The 22,695-nt window shown below is 45.3% G+C and overlaps 1 protein-coding gene across 2 annotated transcripts in view; it reads right to left on the bottom strand.

Moving 5' to 3' along the window:
* The window catches only part of LOC142573266 (protein alan shepard-like), a 160,870-nt gene that overhangs the window by 71,889 nt on the left and 66,286 nt on the right, over window positions 1–22,695 (bottom strand). For both annotated transcript variants that reach the window (XM_075682890.1, XM_075682889.1), the window contains exon 4: window positions 22,222–22,283. In XM_075682890.1, the coding sequence (XP_075539005.1) occupies window positions 22,222–22,283 (62 nt within the window). The remainder of the gene's footprint in view (window positions 1–22,221; window positions 22,284–22,695) is intronic.

Genomic DNA, 22,695 nt, shown 5'->3' on the forward strand with positions numbered 1-22,695 from the left:
GCAGATGAAGCTGACGGAGTTCTTAGCTTCCACCTGAGTTGCATTGAATTGCTCTGTGGGAAGGAAGTTAAATAAAATATTCCAGCGTTCATGAATCAACGTCGTCATTACTTTACTGAGCGCGGTATCATCCGATGGCTGCGAGCGTTAAGCGCTCTAATGGTAAGTGGTGGGCCTCATGGATCCACCAAGTTAATACTACTTCAAATTTTCTTCTAAAGAATATCCAAGTTGATGGCTCTGGTATGTGCGTAATTTTTTTTCTTTACACCATGGGTTGCCATGTCTTCGTGAAAGGAAACTTTTTTTTAATTATGACAAATCATGATGATGATGGCACTGATGGCCACATCTAGTGGCAGCTATGAGCACTAGGCGCGGTGCTTGCTGCAGACTTGATCTTCACCGTACGCGTAATAGAGAAAAATGCGTTCGTACCCGCTGGCTATCTGGCATCACGCTCTTGGTTGTGTTATTAGTTCTGGGGTTTATTGGTTATCTTTGTAATTTTGCTATCTACAAGGTGCCATACGCCAGGAGTGTTCCAAGAACCTGCATCTTTATTTGGACTGCTGAAACATGCGAACCTCGACTTAATGAAATTCGCGATTTAACGAACTTTCTGCTGCAAATTGGACTTCGTTATATTGCGGTTCGACTGTATTACGGCAAAAAAGGCGTTGAATTAGAAATAATTACTTTTCTTTCGTTCGGTCTAATCTGCATAATCAGTGTGCACACATCATATAGGATGGTCACTTTTCGCGGTTTTCGTGACATTTTTTTTTGTGTGAGAGACAGACAAAGTGGGGGTAGCCTAAAAATTTCTTGACCATTCATGGAACACCGATTGCAGAAATGGAATAGAAAAGTTTGGAATAGCTTTACGTTATAGCGTCCCCGTACCTGTACATTTAAATTCAATCCATACACAAGTCGACCGAAGTCAAAACTTCTTTTTTGTCGGTATTGACGACATTTTTGCAGTGCTTGTGACTGGTGTTACGGTTACGGTGCTGCATTACTCTGCGGCCATTCGTACTTTGACTATGCTCATTAGTAACGTAAAGTGTTTGGTATGACGACTGCTTCGAGAGAGTGATTCTGATGGCTGAAGAGCTGGGAAACTCTGCTGCAGCTCGGCGGCTCTATGTAAATGAGTCAATGATTCTTAAACAGTGGAACTAATCGGCGGCCCCTTGCAAATGCGAGGCCAGTCGAAAAGGCCTCGTATTGGCCTGGTACTGTCCCCGAATGAAATGTTAGTTAGTTAGTTAAATGGGTTTTAATGGCGCAAAAGCGGCTAAGGCTATGCTGCGCCAAACACGAGGTCTTTTAAAATCTAATTAATGAAGGAAAAGGCTTTGTTAATAATCTATATTTTATGTAAAAATCCAGTGTCGTCTAGAAATTTACGGACGTCACATAATGGGACTAGCGGATCATCACCCAAAATTAGAGCAGGGTGTAAAGGTATGTGTAGTTGATATAATTTGTGCAAGTGTTCGTCTGTGTGTTTCAGTCTGCGTACATGTGAGTAATATGTGCATAACTGTTAGTGGCTGTTGACATTTCTCTCATGTTGGTGTGTCTTCTTTCGTAAGTAAGTAATTGTGTGAGGTGTGTGTGCCCAATGCGCAGTCTGCATAAAACTACTTCGATGAACCGCTCCTGATGATAGAATGACTTCCACTCGCCAACTATGGGTTTCGTGAGATGTAGTTTGTTGTCAGCACAACGGTCCCATTCGTGTTGCCATTTCGCCGTTAAGGCTTTTATAATCGCGTGGATGCTATCTTTGTATGGAAGTGTTGTGTTTGTTACCTCTTTGTTCGCTGCCATCGATGCACATCTATCGGCTGCTTCATTACCCGGTATCCCAACATGACTTCGTACCCAGCAGAAGCGGATTGATCCCCCGTATTTATTAAGCGCGACCATGTTTAGTATGTCCCCTAACAGGGGTTCACATTCAGATTTCAGATTCAGAGCCTTCAGTGTACTTAAGGAATCAGTGTATGTGACTGTGTCTTTGTGCTTGCCAGTGATAATCTTTTTAACTACAACCCATACAGCATAAACTTCAGCAGTGAAAACAGAGGCATGTTTTGGTAGACGAATACTTCTTTCCCAATTTTCTGTTACAGCCCCTACACCCACGTGTTCTTTTGTTTTCGACCCATCAGTGTAGAATTGCATGTGATTTTGATATTGGTCCTGAAGAGCACGGAATTCCTGTATAATGTGTTCGTGTGGAGTGTCTCTTTTCCTTAAATGTGTTAATGTCCAGTCGCACAACTGCGTGAAATTGTACCACGGGGCCAACAACTGTTCTGGTTTCTTGGCAACCTGGAGGACGTCGTGGGGAATTTCATAATCCCGGCAGTATTGCTCATACCGCAGTACAAGTGGCCTAATCATGTTTGGTTCATTTGTGTAGTGTAGGCGTGAGTTGCACTGTGTGACGATGTTGTAGCATATGTGTTGCGGTGATGACTGAATTCTGAATACGTAAGAGAATGTGAGTAATGCTCTGCGCTGGTGTAATGAGGGTTCATTACATTCAAAATATAAACTTTGAATAGGTGACGTTCTGTAGGCACCACTTGCCAGTCGCAATCCAAGGTTATGTATTGGATCAAGTCGTTGAATATAGGACTGTCTGGCTGAGCCGTAAACCACGGAGCCATAGTCTAAAAGGCTACGCACAAGAGACCGGTAAATACGTAAAAGACAGGTTCGGTCGGAACCCCAGTGCTTATGAGATAAAAGTTTGAGGATATTCAATGCTTTATTTGCCTTAATCTTTAGTGTTTTAATGTGGGATAGGAAGGTTAGTTTTTTGTCAAAGGTTACTCCCAAGAATTTATATTCTTGTTTTACCGGCAGCGCGATATCATTCAATCTTAAATCCGGGTCTAAGTACAACCCTCGTTTTTACGAGAATAGCACTGTAACAGTTTTTTGAGTAGAGAAGCGGAAGCCATTTTTCTCAGCCCACTCCATTAGGTTATTAATTGTTATCTGGAGCTGCCTTTCACATGTTCGTAAGTTTGAGGCACGGCACGCTATTTGCAGATCATCGACGTATATGGAGTGCATAACTGAGGGGGGAATGACTTTGTTAACAGAGTTCATTTTTACTATAAAGAGTGTTGTGCTTAGTATGCAACCTTGTGGCACGTCGTTTTCCTGGATAAATGTGCGCGAGAGCACGGTGCCTAGACGGATTTGGAATGTTCTGTTGGACATAAAATCAGCGAGACAGTTTAGCATTTTGCCACGGATTCCTAACGCGGCGAGGTCACGTAAGATTCCAAATCTCCCCGTGGTGTCGTGCGCTTTCTCTAGGTCAAAGAACACCACCAGGCAGTGCTGTAAAAAATGCTTCACGTATTTCGTGTTCAAGTCGGACGAGGTGGTCTGTCGTTGAACACCCTTTTTTATAGCCGCACTGGTGAAAATCAATGGAGTTCCGTTTATCAAGCGTGAACGTTAACCTCGCATTTATGACACTCGTACGATTTTGCCAAACAGCTTGTCAGGGCAATGGGTCGAAAGCTGCTTGGGGATGTGGGGGATTTTCCTGTTTTTAAAAATGGCACAACTATTGCATTTTTCCAACATTTTGGCATGCTTCCGGATTCAAATACTTTGTTAAAAAATTTAAGGAGAGCATCTACGGATGCTTCGGACAGGTGTGCAAGCATAGAATAATGGATGCGGTCAGGACCTACTGCAGTTTTTTTGCCAGCACAGAGAACCCTCTTAAGCTCCTGTAACGTAAATGGAGCGTTGTATTCGTCCCTTGACGTACAAGTAGTTGGTAGTTTCTCGTTTTCTGCCGATAGTTTGTAATTTAAGAACCTGTTTGTATAATTAGCCGAGCTAGAGACGTTATAGAAATGTTCCCCAAGTATATTTGCTTGTTCTTGTAGTGTTGTCTGAGTGCCTGAAGGTGTGAGTATGGGTATCGTGTATGGTGAGTAGCCCCCCTTAAACTTCCTGACCTGGTCCCACATCCTTTTGGATGTGACGGTGCTATTAATTGTAGATACATATTTCTGCCAAGACAATTTTTCCGCCTGTCTCCGAATAAATCGGGCTTTCGCTTTGGCTTGTTTGAAACTGAGAAAATTGTTTTGTGTTGGGTATCTGCGTAAAATTCCCCAGGCCTTGTTCTGCTGCTTTTTTGCTACGGTGCATTCACGTATCCACCAAGGATTCAGGTTTTTCCGAACCACGCCAGAAGATTGCGGAATGGCCTTTTCAGCTGCAGAAATTATGCAATTGGTAAACTTTTCATTAATTTCATCAATGCTTAGGTCTGTTAAAATAAGTTCCTCCAGCCTGGCACTTTCCGTAAAAACAGCCCAGTCGGCCATTTGTAACTTCCAGTGGCGTGGTTTGTGAGATATAATGGGTAGTGTTGATGTAAGGTGGATTAAAGAAGGTAAATGATCACTGCCATATGGATTCTCCAGAACGTCCCATTTAAAATCGCTAAAGATATCCGGAGAGCAAAATGCTAAATCAATGCAGCTAAAATTACATGAGCTCGGTGAAAAATGATTTGGCGCACCTGAATTTAAAAGACAGATGTTATCAGTCAAAATAAAATCTTCGAAAAGTTGTCCTCTTTGGTCATTCTTATCGCTACCCCAAAGAGTGCAGTGCGCATTAAAATCTCCAACTAAAACAAAAGGCTCCGGCAGCTGGTCAATTAAATCTTCCAAATCTCGAGTTGTGAAATGGGTATAGGGAGGGATGTATAACAAACAGATGGTGATAGTCTTAAAAGTTAAAACGGTGACAGCTACTGCCTCAAACGCAGTATTTAGTGAAACGTTCCGTGTAGGGATGCCGCCTTGAACGACAATAGCGACACCTCCAGATAGACGACTGGAGTGCTCGCGCTCCTTTCTTATGATTGTAAAGCCCTTAAGAAAATTTGTATGCTTTGGTCCTAGGTTCGTTTCTTGAAGGCAGAATGCTACTGGTGATAATTTATTTATGATGTCTTTGATGTCACCTAGATTGTGAATTAGGCCTCTGCAGTTCCAATGAATGATAAAAGCCATCTTATTGGGATTGGGGAAAAAATATTTATGTGTGTGAGCTTACAAATTGTAGGTGACATGTATTTAAAAGCTGATTACTCTTATGAAGGGCGGTAACCGTTCAGGTTACCTTTCCCTTTCTCACAGAAGTTATATGTTTCTCCTTCTGTGTGCGCTCCAAGGAGCGCGGGTCTTTTGGCGTCAATGACGCCGGGGTTTTCGGATCGATCTCCATCACCTTTTCTGAGGCACTGGACGATCAAGAGCCAGGCGCCGAGACGCGCGTCTCGGGCCGTGGGGTACGCTTCAACTTCAGGCCCTGCGGCACTGTTGTCTGCGGGCCCGTATTCGTTGCTGATGGAGCAGCACTGGCTGCAGCCACCAAGGGGGCGGTTGGGGTTTCTACAGGAGTACCGGACGTGGACCCTGCAGATTTCTGAGACCGGTGTGGCGCTGCCCCCTGCCGCGTCACACTGGCATAGCTTACTTGAGGCAAGTGCACTAGCCTTTTCCTCGCTTCATGGAATGAAATCTTTTCCTTTACAGTTATTGCAATTATTTCTTTTTCTCTTTTCCAGCAAGGACAGCTCCGTGAGTAAGCTGGATGCCCTTGCAATTGACACATTGTGCGGGAGCACTGCAGTTGTCAGATGGATGGTCGTTGGCACTACACTTTGCACATGTCTCCTTTCCTCTGCATGATTGAGATGCATGCCCGAACCTCTGGCACTTGAAGCACCGCCTCGGGTTCGGTATGTATGGTCGGACGTTGATCTTCAGGTAGCCTGCGTCGAGTGAACTTGGCACAGTACTGGAGCCAAATGTAAGTATTACGTGTTTTGTGGGGATCTGTTGATTGTTTTGTCGAAGTGTTATTCTTTGTACCTTGATTACATGTCGCTCCTGGAATCCCTCAAGGAGCTCTTCGTCATTGAGGTTCAAGAAACCTTCTTCTGATATTACTCCTTGGCTCGTGTTGAGCGAGCGATGTGGGGAAATTGCGACGTTAGTGTCACCGATGCTTTTGAGTTCACTGATTTTTTCGACTTGTTCTTTCTTTGTCAGTTCGAGAAGGAGGTCTCCACTTGCCATCTTTGATGCTTTGTAGCCTGATCCGATTGTGTTTGAAAGGCATTTGGATACTATGAAAGGTGATAGTTTTCTAATAGTTGTGTTGCCTTCACTGTGAAGGACATGGAACTTTGGGAAGGTGTCATAGTTTGGTTTTAATAGGAACTGAAATGTTGCTTCGGTGCACCCTCGTTTTGGAGGGCGATCTTGGAGGGGGGGAAAAGCGTTTGCCATGTAAGCACTGAAAAATTCGGCGGCGATGGTAGCCACCCACCACCGAGCCCAACTAGGGGACGCTACTAGGTTGGGAATAATACCTGCAGACGCCAGCCATGCATCACCGCTATAACCTAATGTATATACCCAAGACAGGATATATTACACACGGTTAACCCTTGCCGCCAGGAAATACGGAAGTAACAAGAAGTGAAGAGAAGACAGGAAAGATGGAAAAATGGGAGAGAAAGACGAAGTTTGGAGAGGAGGACCGGAAAAGGCGACTGCCGATTTCGCCCGGGTGGGTCAGTCCGGGGGTGCCGTCTACGTGAAGCAGAGGCCAAAGAGGTGTGTTGCCTCCGCCGGGGGGCCATAATGGTCCGAACACCCGGCATCGGCTCAACCCCCAGGATCCCCCTTTCCTTGGACACGGCTAAGCCGTGCACGGCTACACAGGGGAGGGTTCAACCCTCGTGTGCTTGGGTACGTGGTGTCGCAACACACCGAACGCCTGCTGACGCAGACGCCCCTGCGGGGGAATGAAATGGTTGTGTGGTCTTTTAAGAAGTACTTAATAACAAATGAGCTCGATGGCACGGATGACTTGATTCTTGAGCGATCACTTTTGGAAATGCCTGGGCCAAGTCTCGCTTTCTCTAGACTAGGCTCGTTTCAGCACCGAACCCCTAGAAGTAGACGGCCGACAGCGCTCTTGGTACAAACTTGGCACAGCACCAGAAACATTTGTCGGGGACGCTTTCAGTGCAGAGTCCCATGCTATACTGCGAAAGTGAAACAATCTGCCCAAGTGATCACCCAAGAATACCGCCAACGTTAAGACAACAAGATAAGTGAAGAGAACTCATTTCCGAACTGATTCTTTAAATAAACGTACTATTTCTCTTTCCGTTAATTTTATGTTACATTCGCAGTTTAATTTTACTTTTTTAAAAGTTTCATAGACTGAAAAGTTGGCCCTCACATTACAATCGCAGTTACGTTAACATTCAAGTAAATACGGTAGTACAGTAGAATCTCATTCATATGTATTGGGCGGTGGGGGAAGAGAAAAATAGATCTGTACTAACAGGGAAAATGTATGACCCATTCAACAGACTCTACTGTAGTTGACATCTACGCCATGGCAAAATGTTGCACAGGCGCATCAAGCTGGTGGGGCCCCGTGCCACCCCGAGACGTGCATTGTCATTTTCGCAGCTTTGGCAAGGTTACGTTTGCACTCCTCTAATTCAGTCGAGGTCGGCGACTTCTTGGGGTAGAGCCTTCTGGCTGAAGTTTTGACATGCCCACTTTGTGAGAATCGTTGTGGTAGAGACATCGATGCACAATGAGATAAGTAGGGCCCAAGGGACGCGAGACATTCTTTGTTTTCCTATTGTGTTGCATTTTAGGATGGCGACGGTAGACCGAAACAAAATTGAGCTGGTGGGTGACAACTGAATACGATCCCACCTTAGCAAGACCTGATGCTCACTTTGCGCTGCCCGCAGCAGGGAAAAGGTAGTATATTTGGGCTATTGCCCAATAAATGTGTGCAGTACCACAGCTGCTCGATCCAAAAGCACAAGGTGCGGCCCGCTGTGTCGCGCCTGAACGGCGTCTCGGGCCTAGTTCTCCGTGCGCCCGCTGCGGCGCCACTGCTCAGGGATGGCTGCTGATAGAGGGCGCCTTCACAGCTGCGTCGGCACGCGCGATCTCCACTCCAGTCAAGGCGTAAACAATGCATTTTATATTTGGAAATTGCTGACAAAATCTTTTAAGTCGTCATTGGAAGTGCTGATTACGCCACAAACGTTAACAGATTGTCACAGGGGTGGAAATCTGTTCTAGAATACGCCTGAACGCTATCCGTGACGGTTGCCCGTACGATGCACGACCGGGTGATGCACTTCCATGGAGAGGTTCTGCTTGAAGCAATCTATCGGTACTTTTATTCACTTCTCGTGAACACGTGCGCAAAGTAAAAACTTTACATAGGGAGAACTTGAACAGAGTTTCTCAAGCAATGCAAACTAACTTAGATGAAATAAAAACGCTAATCATTGCAAATAATAATAAGTAGATTGTTTCTCATGAAAACGAAGCATATTTAGTGATGCTAGAGGTTACCTAAGAAGTGCGCCCCTTTTAACGAAGCTTCAAAAGGCCTTTGCTTCGAACATGCTCATACCCTTTATTTGAGCACGCTTTCCATAAAACACATTCCTGCAGAATTCTTTCATTGTGGGCAGTTTTCTTTTTCCTGAAGTGACCAGTTGGTTGCTGATAAAAACAGCAGCTTTGTCTCCTTTTTCCGCTCTTTGTAATACCTGAACAAAGGACTGAATTTCGTTGTTGTTTTCATAAACTAAGAGGTGGTTTTTCATTTCGTCCCGTTCGGACTGCAATTTCTTCAACTCTTCTCCTTGACAGGCAACTTTTTTTTTCAATCTCTTGACTGCTTTCTTTGACTGTTCTAGGACGTCCACAATATCTAATGCAGTTTGGCAGGCTTGGTCAGCAGAAAAACTACGTTCAGAGCATGATTCTAAGGCAGTCTCTAACTAGAGCTTCCACCTCGTCGCTGAGAAACTGCAAGGCACTTTCGATGTTGGGGCTTTCTCCTGAGCTGCCGCAATTATCGCTTGCCTCAACTACTGTGTGATCAGTAAAGTTTCTGCGATGGCGATTTTTGGGCTGCACATTCACTTTTTGCAGCTACTGTGGATAGTTGCAAAACACGGTCGGTACCGCATTCGGAAGCCGGAGCCCAAGTTTCGTGTTCTTTTTAAAGTCACTTTCTGTAAAGGGCAGGGAACATACCAGAGACCTGTCGCTTGGTTCCCACTTGCTTCCTTTTCCCGACACTCCTTGGCGAGAGATATTTTTTAGCCACGCTTCTCGACGCTCCAAGTCGCAGGGGAACTTGTGATATTTCACAGTCGGGTCCTCTTTGGCATTTGTGTCGCAGAGTGGCACACAACAGTTGCGCAGCATCACGCCACATGAATGAGGCTGGCTACGGCACACACGCGCACCAAAGAGCCTTGACAAAGCACAGCAAGCACAGGCAAACTTGCTCACACACAGGCACGCAAAAAATCACGAGATTAATGCATATCGCACGAGGCAAACACGTTCTGACGCGAACCGACTTGCTCACACACACACGCGCGAAAAAGCACAAGCTTAGTGCATAGAGCCCGAGGCAAACACGTTCTGACGCGAGAACTAATGCCCGCTTAGCCCCGGCGCGAAGTCGCGAAAGCGTCCCTAAGCAGTGGCGCCCTCACCAAGAAAAGCGGTTGCAACTGTAAACTCGGCCGAGACGTGCCCGCCTATTGTCCGCGGCGCGACGTAGCTGGCCGCACCTTGCTTTGCATCGAGCGGCCGTGGTAGTACACTTCCAACGAAACCCGAACGGTCAGACAGTATGCGATGCATGATGACCATGGCGGAAGGACACTTCCTAGTAGACTTGCCAGTCTTGGCAGAGAAAACTGACAGAGAAAACGTCATCAATTAGTGGGGGCGATCGCAGCATCACCGAACGTCGGTGTCTTCTTTCTTCGCTCCACTGCGCCTTCGACGCCATTTTCCCTTTTGTTGCCGAGTCGGCATCATCTCTTGCAGAGTTTTCTTTTTTCGTTGTGGCCATGTTTTGCATGCCACAACCATTGTGCGCTACAGTGACGGAAACACCGGCAAAGTGGCAGAAGTACAAAGCCAAGAACTTGGCGACTAAGGTGGAAATTTTGCAGGCTTTGAAAAACGGCGAACCACGACAGCACGTTACGACCAAGCACAATGTGAAGCAGAGCACATTGGGAATGTACATGAAAAATGAACAGATTCTTCAAGCCTTCGAAAGCGAGAAGTTTTATGCATCAAGAAAGCGGTTGCGAACTGCAGCTCATCGCCAGCTCGAAGAAGCTTTGCTCCAGTGGGTTACTGACTGTCGCAACGCACATCTGCCTTTGAGCGGACCTCTCATCATGGCACAAGGTGAGAAGTAAACTGCAAAGATAAACATTGAATCGTTCAGAGCTTCAGAAGGATGGTTCGCGAGGTTTCGGGAGAGACGCGAACTCGCCTTCAGAAGTGTGCGCGGCGAAAAAGCCAGCGTTGACGGAAGCGTGACCACCCAGTGGAAAAATGTGAAGCTGCTTGAGCACATCGCGGCATATGAACCAAGTGATGTGTTCAATGCAGACGAAACTGCTCTATTTTTCAGAGCTCTGCCCCACAAGATGGTGACTTTCAAAGGGGACCCGTGCATTGGTGGCAAGAAGTGCAAGCAAAGGATAACTGTGCTTCTTGCCGCCAATATGACTGGCACGGAGCGGTTGTCACTTGTTGTCATCAGGAAGGCGCATAAGCCATGTTGTTTTAAAAACATCAAAAGCCTTCCTGTAGAGTACAGAGTGAACAGGAAGGCTTGGATGACCTCGGACATCTTTCGAGGCTGGCTGCAGCAGTTAGACCGGCACTTCACGCCTAAGGACCACAAGATAATTACAGTTGTTGACAACTGCAGTGCACATAACTGTACAGTCGAACTGAAGAGTGTCAAGGTAGTATTTTTGCCACCCAACACTACACGTGCCCTTCAGCCGATGGACCAGGGTATCATTTACTACGTGAAGCCGAAGTACCGAAAGCACCTGCTACAGCGAATGAGCTCATGCTCAGAAGTTGGAAAGCTGTAGGAAGTGGACTTACTCGGCGCAGTGCACATCATCGCCCACGCATGGAAAAATACATCTCTGCAAGTTATCGCCAACTGTTTTCGGCACAGCGGTTTAGAGAGGCCCAAGTATGCGGCAGTAGCCGACAAAGTGTCCGCAGAGTCCACCGATGATGACAGCCCGACCTTCGATGCTGTCCTTCCCACAGATGTGACCCTTCAGGACTGCATTGAGATTGATGACTGTGCTGCCACGAGTGGTCTCCTGACCAACAAAGAAATTATTAATGATGTCACACGTACCCGGGAAGACCACGATTTAGATGATGAGTCATGCGAGGAGGTGCACCCCTGACCTCATCACACCTCACGAGAAGTCACGGAGGCGCTTTTGATATTGGAGGTCGTTTGCCTGAGCATTTCTGACAGTTTGCGGGCTGTTGGCCACTTGGAAGAGTTAAAAAAATTGTGATGTCAGCCGGAATCTGCACGAAAAAGCAGACGACTATTGCAAAATACTTCACTAAATAAAGGTATCCTTCTCCAAGTTGATTTTAATGTTGTTTTTCCTGTTCATTTTTAAATTCAGCATTCGGATAATTCGGACATTTTTCCCGGTCCCGAGAGATCCAAATTAACGAGCTTTTACTGTACTGAAAGATTGTTTTCTGGGAACATATTAAAGGGAAATACTAAGTCAAACTAAAGTGATAGATAAGTGCTCGAGAATCTCTAAGGCTATTATATATTATCGCTATATTATCGCAGAACAGGGCCTTAATAATCATGAAATCTAGTTAAATGCAGGATGTGATTAAACTCCCCCAGGACACTCAAGCACTTGCCCGATGACAAAAGCACTCCTCAGTTAAATTTTGTCGCCAGTACCGAACTACTCGTTGCAAAAAACATCCTCGTATTGTATTATAAGATGAAATAAAATGCTACTTGTCCAGTTCCATTTAATGTTTAGAAGAAAAGTACTCATTTAATGAGTACTTTTGTAATTTGAGTAATTACCATTGACAACGACGCGGCTGGTCGAAAGGTTTTGTTTTCGCTCGACTCTGTGCCACCCACGCTTTCGCGTTTCTGTACTTTCCTGATCACGTAGTGCTGCGCTGGTTTTGCTGGCTCGCAAAACTCATACAAACTGCAAGTAGCAGAGAAGTCAACTTCCATGTGATGTCGCGGAATGCCCAAACAATCTACGGCACTTGAACAAAAAGAAGCTGCAGCGGCGAATCCACCACTCTGTCTTGGCTCGGCGCCGCCATCTGTTGGGTGGTGATGGCATATATGTCACCACTGCCCCGGTTGGATGGCGGGAGATTTGAATTTTGAAAAAGGTATTCAGACCCTTCAGATGCAATTTTCTCGTAAGCTTAGTCTTTTCTTGGCATGGAACAAGCATTGCGAGGTTTCTGGAATGGTATTTAAACAGTCCACAGCGACTTAGTATTTGCCTTTAGTGTACCTTTAAAGGGGAATGCAGCCCTCGCTTTGAATATCCGATTTTCAGTTTCTGTAACTCTTTTTCTATCCGATTCTGAAACATCCCTAAAAACGTAGAAGTGCTCTGAAAGATATGGTAATTGATAAAGAAGAGAGTTTTTCAAGTTACCATATCTCCAGAACAGCAAACCTAAAGCCCCTCTAAGTTTCAAAAGTAGCAAAAGGGTTTGATCAAGTTTCATTAACATTGATGAAAAAAAATGAATAGTATATCAATAGCAGTGTCCCCCCTGAAAAGGGCTGTTGTCGCGTTGCTAGCGTGGAGAGAAAGCGAATGTCCTCCGCAGCTTTTCAAGCAGCTGCAAAGCGGAGGAAGCGAGGAAATCCCCATCCAGATTATTCCCCTAGAGCCTTCTGAGCCATTGGCTATAACAATTTCATGCATCCAGGATAATAAAATGCTTTTTTTCACATGGTGGCTAGTTTATTCATTTTTCTCAACACGCTTTTTTTTGGTAATCAGCAATTTTCCGGGAGGCATAGTTACTTGCCTAATCATCCAATTTGAATAATTTTTGCATTATCTGATAGCTAGGCTCCCAGGGAGTGCAGTAAGTCTATAATACCACATTTCTGCACCTTGAAACATATTGAAATTTTGAGGAAAGTAAAAATATATATATATCGCATGTGATGTTACAACTTTTGACTTTTGTAACTTTAGATAGAACAGAGGTAGAAACATGAGACAATGATTACTGCACTCCTTGAACATTCAGGAATACTTTCACATAACTTTTACATTTCTTACTGCAAAAAAATTTCTGCCAGTCATCACGAAACATCGGAACAGGAAAAATTGTAAAAAAAATTTTTCTCATTATGTAGAGAAAAAGTAATTACATATTTGCATCAAGCACATTGAATTACATATTACCCACAAATTTCATTCCTGTAGCAGCAATATCAATAATGGTATTGCTCAAGGCCCAGGTCCCCCCTTAAGGGGGGGACGTGACTTGAAAGATCAACTTCCTTATTTCTTCATGAATTTTGATGAAAATTGGCACAAATGTTTAGAATGTCTCCCTGATGCTTCCATAAAAGTTTCAGAGCGATATCTTGAGAACTTTTTATTCAATTTTATTGAGCAGAATTTTTCTTTTTCTTACTTTCTGGAGAGATTGGGGAACTTGAAAAAATGTGATAGAAGGCTTGTTAAGTATCGACTGTATAGCTAAAAACGGAGTGAAGATATGTTTACAGTGATTATATTTGGGTATCAGATAGAAAAAGGGTTATAGAAACTGAAAATGTGATTTTCAAAAAATCGATATCTTGGCAATTCTTCGCGATGCGAAATCCGTGTCCCCCCTTAAACGCTTTCACAATGCCTCGGTCGAGAGGCTGAAGTTTTGCCGTTGTGTTTGGCGGCAGAAACTTGAGGGTGATATGCTTTAATGGGCAGACAACATGATGGGCCGAACAATTGTAAAGAAGACAAGCTTTGCGGCCAGACTTCTCCAGTTCGGCATCCCACGCCTGTAGCCCCTCGACGAAAAAATTGCGTGTCATCCAAGCTTTCTTATGGGACGCGTATCGAACCGGGAGGCCTTTCGTGTTCTTAAAGCAGCGTGGCGACCTGCTCTTTCCGATAACAAACGGCCGTAGTTTGCATGACCCATACATATTTGCAGCAAGCGAAATCGATACGCACACTTTGCTCTTCTTTCCATCGTGGCATGCAGTGCCCTTCAGATGCAGAGTCTTGTTCGGCAGCATTTGCCAAAACAGTGCTGTCTCATCTGCGTTGAATATTTGCGACGGTGAAAAGCTGTCGGACATATTTGGCCTCTCTTCGGACAACCACTTCTCTATGTGACTTGTGCTAGTCGCCTCGCTTTCGCCCGAAAGGGTCTTTCCAACGATGCTGTAGCGACTCTTAAATCGTTCCTGCCAACCAGTGCCAACAGTGAAGCTTTCTTCTCCGAAGGCCACAGCAAACCATTTGGCCTTCTCAATGAACACTGGGCCGTCAACAGGTATGTTCTTGGCACATGTCTCCAAAAACCAGGCATTCAATGCCTTCTCGACCTTGTCAAAGGTTGGGACGCCCACACGACACGCTCCAGGGCGACTGGACTGCACTGCTTAACATTGGCTTTGTTCTTGAGGATCGTACTCGGGGTGTTGAGAGGAATTCCGAACGCCGTGGCAACCAACGACTTTTTCTCGCCAGCCTTTACCCGTCGAATGATGTCCGCCTTTGTTGAAAAATCCAAATTCTTGCATTTTTTTTTATGGCCATGGCTCCGGAACACGCGCCAAAAGCGGAAAGAAAAACGCACTGCACCACACGAGTCTCAAGCCTTCGCGTTGGCCTCGTGAATAAAAGAAACAAAGCGGATTGAAAGACTCACCGCTCCGCGTATCCGCACTACCACAAGCCCAGGCTGCACTGACCTCGTTCATCTTGCTGCACCAGCGGTGTCAGCTAACCAAAACACAGGAAACGGGCGCCTGCAGTCAGGTTGGTTTCTCCCTCCCGCTTCCCTTTCACACCCAATCGCACTCCAAGTGGTCCTCGTCACGTGCCTTTTACCCACACACGCCCCTTTCTCAGAGTGCGGGGAGGCGCGCGTGAGATCGCGGGAACATTACGAGAGCTTTGTGAGGAGAAGCACACTTGCGGGGGTGGGATGTGATGGGAGAAGCGCACTTGCAGGGGTGGGGTATGGCAGGAGAAGTGTACTTGCCGGGGCGCAGCTCAGCATGCAGTTCGATACATAGATATGCCTGTGCATGGGAGTTCTATATACGCGAACAATAGCGCTATACTTTTGCATGAGATTCCCAAGGCGATCTTTCTGTTCGATATAGGCAATAATTTGATATATCCAGGTTCAATATATCCGGGATCTACTGTATTACTATGTGCAATGCGCATGTGTAATAGTACCAGTGTGTCAGATGTGCCTTTCTGTTGTCCTTGTTCAGCTTGCGCTACAACAAAACAAGATGCACCGTACCAGCAAGCCCCTATCTATACCCTCATCAACCACATGAAGGCAGCAGTGTGGCCCGCAGGTGTTTTTGGGGTGGCTTCAAAACTAAGAACTCACAAGGACAATTTGGGATTAATTTCTTGCTGCACCTTGCCGTGTTTTGCTGTAGGGCTCTTTGTGAAGTCGATCAAGGCTTCTTTCTTCTTTCCACAGGATATTTTCACTGCAGGACCACTTTGCTAATGACAAGTTCGAGGCAATAATTCTAAAAAACGCTGGCCAGTTAAAACAAACCATATGGCTTTAGTTATGGCTTATATGCAAAGGTACAAAGGCGGTGGCGGTAGTAAAAAGAAGAGGGCTCAGAATAAATGCATTTCTTTAAAAACAGATAAAAATTAATATCGGCACCTCATAGACCCTAGTAGGCATGCTATATTTCCTAGTTCTTGGAAAGTACTCTGGTTGCTGATAATGCATAGATGCAGTACAACTCTTTCTCCTCAGTAAAACTATTAGAGTATTATATAAACAAAATAACCTTAGGTTAAAAAGACAGTGTAAGCATAGGAATACTGCTGAACAATGACAAACGCAACGAAACCGATAATAGCGTGTATTACGCACTGCACACTATCAGAGTGCTCGGTGCGCAATGACGTTTCCGAAAGTTACAGTAAGCTCACCACATGCCTATTTTTGCGAACTAGTACTACCAGCTGACCTAAATATCATCTCTACTCCTAGTTACACTGAATTTCATAACGTGCAAACAACGAAGAAAAAAATGCCTTGCATGACCACCACTGTGGAAAACTGTTCAGAAGATCAGCTGCTTTGGAAACGCATGCTTTTTATTTCAATGTTTAACGTGCGACAGGCTCGGTGTCCCTGTCATTTGAAGTTTCCTGAACAGTTTAGGCCACAAATGTTAATTAACCAGTTCAACCACGCACCAAGTGCGGTTTCAGGCATCCATAAAATGCACGGGAGTGGGTGGCACATCGTCTGCCAGTGCGGCTCCATGGACCTCTCAAGTGCGTGTTGTTGTTGCTACCTCTTAAGGGGGGACACGAGTCTTGAAACGGCAAAAAATCACAAAAAAGTTGATTTTCGGAAAAGTGCATTTTCGCTACGTTTATACATTCAAGAAATCCTCCGCGAAATCTAGAAGCTAAATTTAATCGGAAAATAATAAAAAATCGCGCTTAACGGGAGGGCCAGGGTGAACGCAAAATCAGCAAAATTTGGTCAAAAATGTTCAAACTTCGCGCCGTCACCATTTGGGAACGCGGTGGCCGATGGCCGCCATTTTGCGCTTGTTTTGAAGCTGTTTTCTTTGTGTGCATATTGCGCCAGTTCAAAATGGCGTTGGCGAAGGGAAACCAATGCTATCGCGTCATTTCTGGAGGATGCGTCCGTGCCGCCGATTGGCCAAAGCGCGCACCCCCCCCCCCCCCCCCCCCCCGCGCCTCGCTCCTATTGGTTTGGTGCTCTTTGGCGCACGCGCTCGACTGCTCTCGCGTTTCGCTATGTTTGTTTATCTCTGGTTTCATCGCGCCGCTGTCTACGTTTGTTCAGCCACTTGCTTTGCGACGTTTGATAAGATGCTCATTTCGCTGCCCGGATGGCAGGAAAAGATCTTCGTCTCAAGGCTACTACGTGTCAAGCGGCTGTGGAATGCGCGACGGAAGGCGGCTAGGCCTGTCATACTCGCGGAGTTGTCGGTTGCTGATCTGCCTGGACATTCTACCGGATTGAGTTCCGAGCTGCAAACCGGCACGTCTAGCGTCAACACTTCGTCCGCCCACGCCACGCGTGTTTGGCACAGATCGTGCAGGCACCGTTTTCTTCACGACTGAAGAAAGTAGCGAGTGCCGGAAAACGTGCCTGGCGTCGCAGTCTGCAATGGAACGAAAGTTCAAGCTGCTGGGTGTCGACACGTGAGAGGACGTCAACGACAGCGAAACTAAATTTGCAATCGTGGATTTATCCGTCATACAAGAGTTCCTTGGACTCATGCTGTGTCCGGGTGCGGCAAGAAAGTGGCGATGCTTTCAAGGACCTCGCCAAGGAGTACGGGCTCTCAGCAATGCTCTGACAATGTTCTGTCATCACAATGCTGCGACAGCAAAGGGAGAGCCTGAACCTAGGCACCACTACAACTTGCCAGAACATGTGGCAGAAGCAATGCTACCTGTATATTTGCGGCTATCTGAAAAAAACCTGCTCCAGAGATACCAGCGAGGCAAGACACATAATTCAAATGAGAGCCTTCACTCAGTGATTTGGAGTGTCTCAAAGGAACAGCATGCATCTCTCTTGGCCGTGCAAGCTGCTGTTGGGGAAGCTGTCCTACGCTTCAACACTGGGAATCTGCTTGCATCCACTGCAATTCTACAGCAGCTACACATGAATATTCCTGGCACTGCATCTCAGCGAGCAAAGGAGAAAGACGACCATCGAAGTGCTAACTCCAGCAAGAAGCGAGAAGCCTCTTTGAGCGCAAGGAAGCTGGCCAAAAAGCGGCATAAAGATAGGATGTATTCAGATTATGCCCCTGGTGAATTTCCTTGAGATTTTATTGGTATGTTCTCAATAAAAATGTTGCAGAATGTTTTTCCTTGATTTCTCAAAAGAACAATTCTGACAGACTTCCAATTTTGGAGGTAAAATAGCTTCTGTCCTATTTCAGCTATCAACTTATTTTTTTTTTTGCCAGAAAGCGAAATGTATGCAGTAAGCAATATGCACCTTTTCAAAGCAGTACTCTTCTCAAAAAGTTTTTGAGATGGGTCACATGCCTGACACATCAAGATGGCATTTTTTTCTCACAACTTTGATGAGCTCTAACTCTTGCTCAGATTAGCCTAGAACATTCATTAATACCTTATGGCACTACCTGAACATTCTAGATAGTCTTTATACTCAAAATACTGTGTTAGGGTTTTCTGTTTAGATGATAATTTTCCTCCAAACAAAAGACCCAGCTTATATAATACTTTTAGAGTATATCAGAAACTACTTATCCTACGGCAAAATTGATTATATTTTTAGAATCTGCATATTAAAATACACAAAGTGTGAAAATTTCGTTCAGATCTCTCCACAAATAAAGATGTAGTATTTCAAGTGTAGCCTCCCCCTTAAAATAGAGGAGCCTTAGTGCTCCAACTCCTCGAACCTGTGGGTAGGCGTTTCGTGCATCGGCGCCTCAGACTGCGCAACTAAGCACATCAAGCGTAAACTGCTGTTACGTGCGCTTACGCACTTCGCGTATCGGCACCTTGGACTGTGCAACTAAGCACATCAAGCGTTGACTCCTCGAACCCGCAGACAGGCGCTTTCGCATATTGGCACCCCGGACTGCGCAACTAAGCGAATCGGGCATAGACTCCTCGAGCTCGCGGCAAGGCATTTATCATTGTCACTCAATTATCATATTGTCAGCCTCTTAAGAACATCTTTCATATCACCCCTTCATAAAGAGAACCTCATCATGAACTCTGTTCACTGGGCACCTCGGGCTGGCACAGACACCTGGCTGCAGGAGTGAGGCATCATACAAACATAAAAGCTAGAAAGCACTTAGCAGCTGCATTGCTGCCTGCTTATCAGTGGCTCTGATTCTAAGCTCCACAGCCGTTGTCAAAGGAAGATGACTCTGAAGGCTGCTGAGGGCTTTTATTCAGTAAATTGGTCAATTCAATGAAATGAAAAAGAAAAAATGCCTCACAGATTGCATGGAGGTTGCTATCAATGAGGCAGTCTGCATCTACAATGCTGGAACTGTATTCATGCCCACACAGAGTTCTGCACTTCACCTGGTTTGAAACCCGGACACCATGCTTTTTGTAGAGCAGCAGTAAAGAATGCCATACAAAAAAGGGGGGCGGGGCAGGAGGACAAACCTTACTTAAAGGCACACCAGGCCAGAGGCCACATCTCCAAGAAGCCCCACATCATAAAACACACCAAAGACTACAAATTTGGTGCTTTTTAGAGAACTGAAGAGAAGGTGAAACATAAAGAGCTGTTTTCTCAAAACTGTTTTTGTGCCTTTCTGCTGTTTCTGGAGCCAATTTGTTTGTTGCTATTTAGCCTATTTTGACTGCTTTTTTCTTTGGCATGTTCCTTGGGCTACTGCAGAGGTCGTGACATTTTCGCATTTTCATCTTGACTTTTTATAAATTTATGATGTATCTATTCGTTCACCCAAAAAGTGTGCTTGGTGCGAAGTTAACATAAAAAAATGGCAATCCAAAAATGTTGTCGCAAAAAAAAAGAAAGCAAGAATGTCATGACCTTCAAGCATTTATTTACCTATGCAATCAATACTCAACGAGCCTTCCATCGCATTTTTTAAGCTCCCCAAGCTCTCCAGAAAGTTCAAAGAATTGTGCTGAATAAAATGTATCACAAATTTTTATGGAGGACCAGGGAGACATTCAAAACATTTGTGCCAATCTTCATCAAAATCCATGAAGAAATGAGGCAGTTGATTTCGAAAGCTACGTGCCCCCAAGAAGTAAAAAATAAGCATAACTGTGCTGGATATCTTTTATATTCCTGGTAGCTAACGACAGCACCAGGAAATCATACAAAACAGAATTTTATCAATGACATTCTCCTGCGAACAGTGTGACAACCAAGTAAGTACAACCTTCTTTGTTTCTGGGGTAAAATTTAGGAGCCCAATTTGGCACCCATACTTGTCTTGATCTAACTAAGCATACAAATTCTATTAATTCAGGCTGACATTACAAGCAGCAGCATAGCTGGCTGCTCTGCTGAGCCAAAATTAAGTCAGTCTCATTGTTCTCTGACGTTCTCATTGTTCTCTGATGGGACTGTTTGCCCCTGCTGCCAGAAGGGCCACTAAAGACAATGAAAATGACATGCAATATGTTGTCAGTGTCTCAGAAGTCACAGGCAAAGCACATGCTAATACGTTAAGAAGACAACGATGCCGGTCAGCAAAATGGAGATGGATATATGATGCGAGAAGCACATGATGAGCAAAACAAGAACAAGGTGAAAGTAGGAGCCAAAATTTCTACAAGTGGACTTGTCTTCTTCAGTTACCTTGAGGAAGACAAGTCCACTTGTCGAAATGTTGGCTCCTGCTTTCACCTTGTTCTCGTTTTTCTCATCGTCTTGAATTTCCATCCCCCCCCCCCCCGTTTTTCCGAGAAGCACCTGAAGCACATGAGAAAAAAATGACGAAAAAAGGAGACGAAGGAGAGGGCATTGCCGACACGGTGGAGCAGCAGGACGCATCTCCAGCTGGCCTCTTAAGAGACGGGAAGCTGCAGCTTTGCGGACCACGGACCATCCTAGAGTTGGCAAGCGACAGCTCCAGTTCTTCAGCCCCGACTACGTCGCCGTGGGAGTATTCCACAGCCCACCCAGCCCAGCCCCACACTGCTGTAACCGCACACTGTCCAGTGCCATGGAGGCAATCACCTCACCACATTGGCGACACATCTGACTGGCCTCAAACCTAGCAGGTGCACAACTCCGTCATTCGCAGTGGAGGTCAACGCCCATGCCACATCGAAACCATGCTGGCCAGTGTCGTATGCCATGTTGGATCGAAAACAGACATGACAGGTGACAGTCGGAATGTTCGATTTCTGATGACTGTGTTACTAGTTTAGTTGAACGAAGGAACAATATATAGCCAAGAGCATGTTTGTTTTTGATGTATATAGCTAGTGTCATGAATTTCTCTTGTGTTTATGTGATTTATGCTGTGTGAGTTTACTTTGCTGCTCACTTTTTTTCATTAGAAGTGTTTCTTGGGATAAATGTACCGTATTTATTCGAATCTAGGTTGATAGCTTTTTTTTTCAAATAATCCTATACAAAACTCCAGGGTTGACTTAGGTTCGAGGATTTTAAGAAGTGTGCCAGTTAGTAACTGAACATGATAAGCATGGTCCATAGCTAGTGCCATCCAGAAAAGTATCACAGCCGCTGCTAGCCGGAGAGTGGCCAATTGAAGTACATGAGCGATGTTGTCTCTTTGACCTGCGTCCTATCATAGCTGGTTCTATGGTATCAGCGTGTGGCCTAGCGATATTGTAATGGCACGCTGTAGTGCCGCTTTCAAACGAAATGTTCTGCTAGCCACAGAGGCACAGTAAGCCAGGCGGGACTTCAGCATCGATGAGAAAAACGTCCGTCGTTGGAAGGGGCAACGGGAGGCGCTTTTGCGTATGCCGCAAATAGGAAATGACAGTGACAGGAAGCACGCAATAATAGAGAGGAGCTGTTCACAGAGATCGCACCGCATTTCGACGCGGGCAATGCCGCACTGTCTGCGCATGCATGGGTGCGCGGACGTGAGCTTACGCATGCCTGCAAGCATACGTGTGGTCTGGTTAACGGTGGTGACGACCTAGAGTGAGCTCGGCATGTTCATCTTAAATAAATGCTGTTGTCATTTTGTGAACACTCATTTTGTGAACATTTTGTGAACACTTTTTTTGTTCGGCCTACATTCGAGGTATGTTCTTAAAATTTTTTCTGGTTTCGGACATTGAGGGGTCGGCTTAGAATCGGAGCCGGCCTATATTCGAGTAAATATGGTATTTTAATGCATTTGCATTGTTACCTCTATCCATTTTTGGAATGCTGAAATTTGTGACAATGACACGCATGACAGTGGTGTATCACTTCTAGACAGATTCGCAGGATCTAAAGCAAAACAAATGTGGCTTACCAGCAAGCACCTTTCCATTGAAGGTAGCAATAATTTGTTCACATTTTTCCTTAGACTCCATCCTGCACAAAGGAAGACAAAGCAGCATTATACATCACATCCTTTACATAAGCTCTTGTGCATGTAATCGCTCCTGCCTAGGCTGCGAAAAGACAGTACCAAATAAGCAGAAGTACGTAATTAGAAAGGTCAGCGATTTCTTACAGTGAAGAGCAACTGCAGTAGGAGATGCCAGCTCATAAGTGGCATTCACACCAGGGATCAACAAAGTTAGCACGACAAAACACAACAACAAGCAATCGTTCGTAGTGGCAAGCACATGACCTGGCTATCGTCACACTGAAATGCCTCAGAAGTGTAGTTTACGTCTGCTCGCACTGCCATTGCCGCATAAAGTAGTGTCCGCATGCATTACTCTCCTGCGTCACTAACCGGTCCTGCAGCTGTGCGAGTACTCCACTTGAAGAGCTCAAA

Source organism: Dermacentor variabilis, chromosome 2, assembly GCF_050947875.1.
Source record: "Dermacentor variabilis isolate Ectoservices chromosome 2, ASM5094787v1, whole genome shotgun sequence".
Taxonomy (NCBI): Eukaryota; Metazoa; Arthropoda; class Arachnida; order Ixodida; family Ixodidae; genus Dermacentor; species Dermacentor variabilis.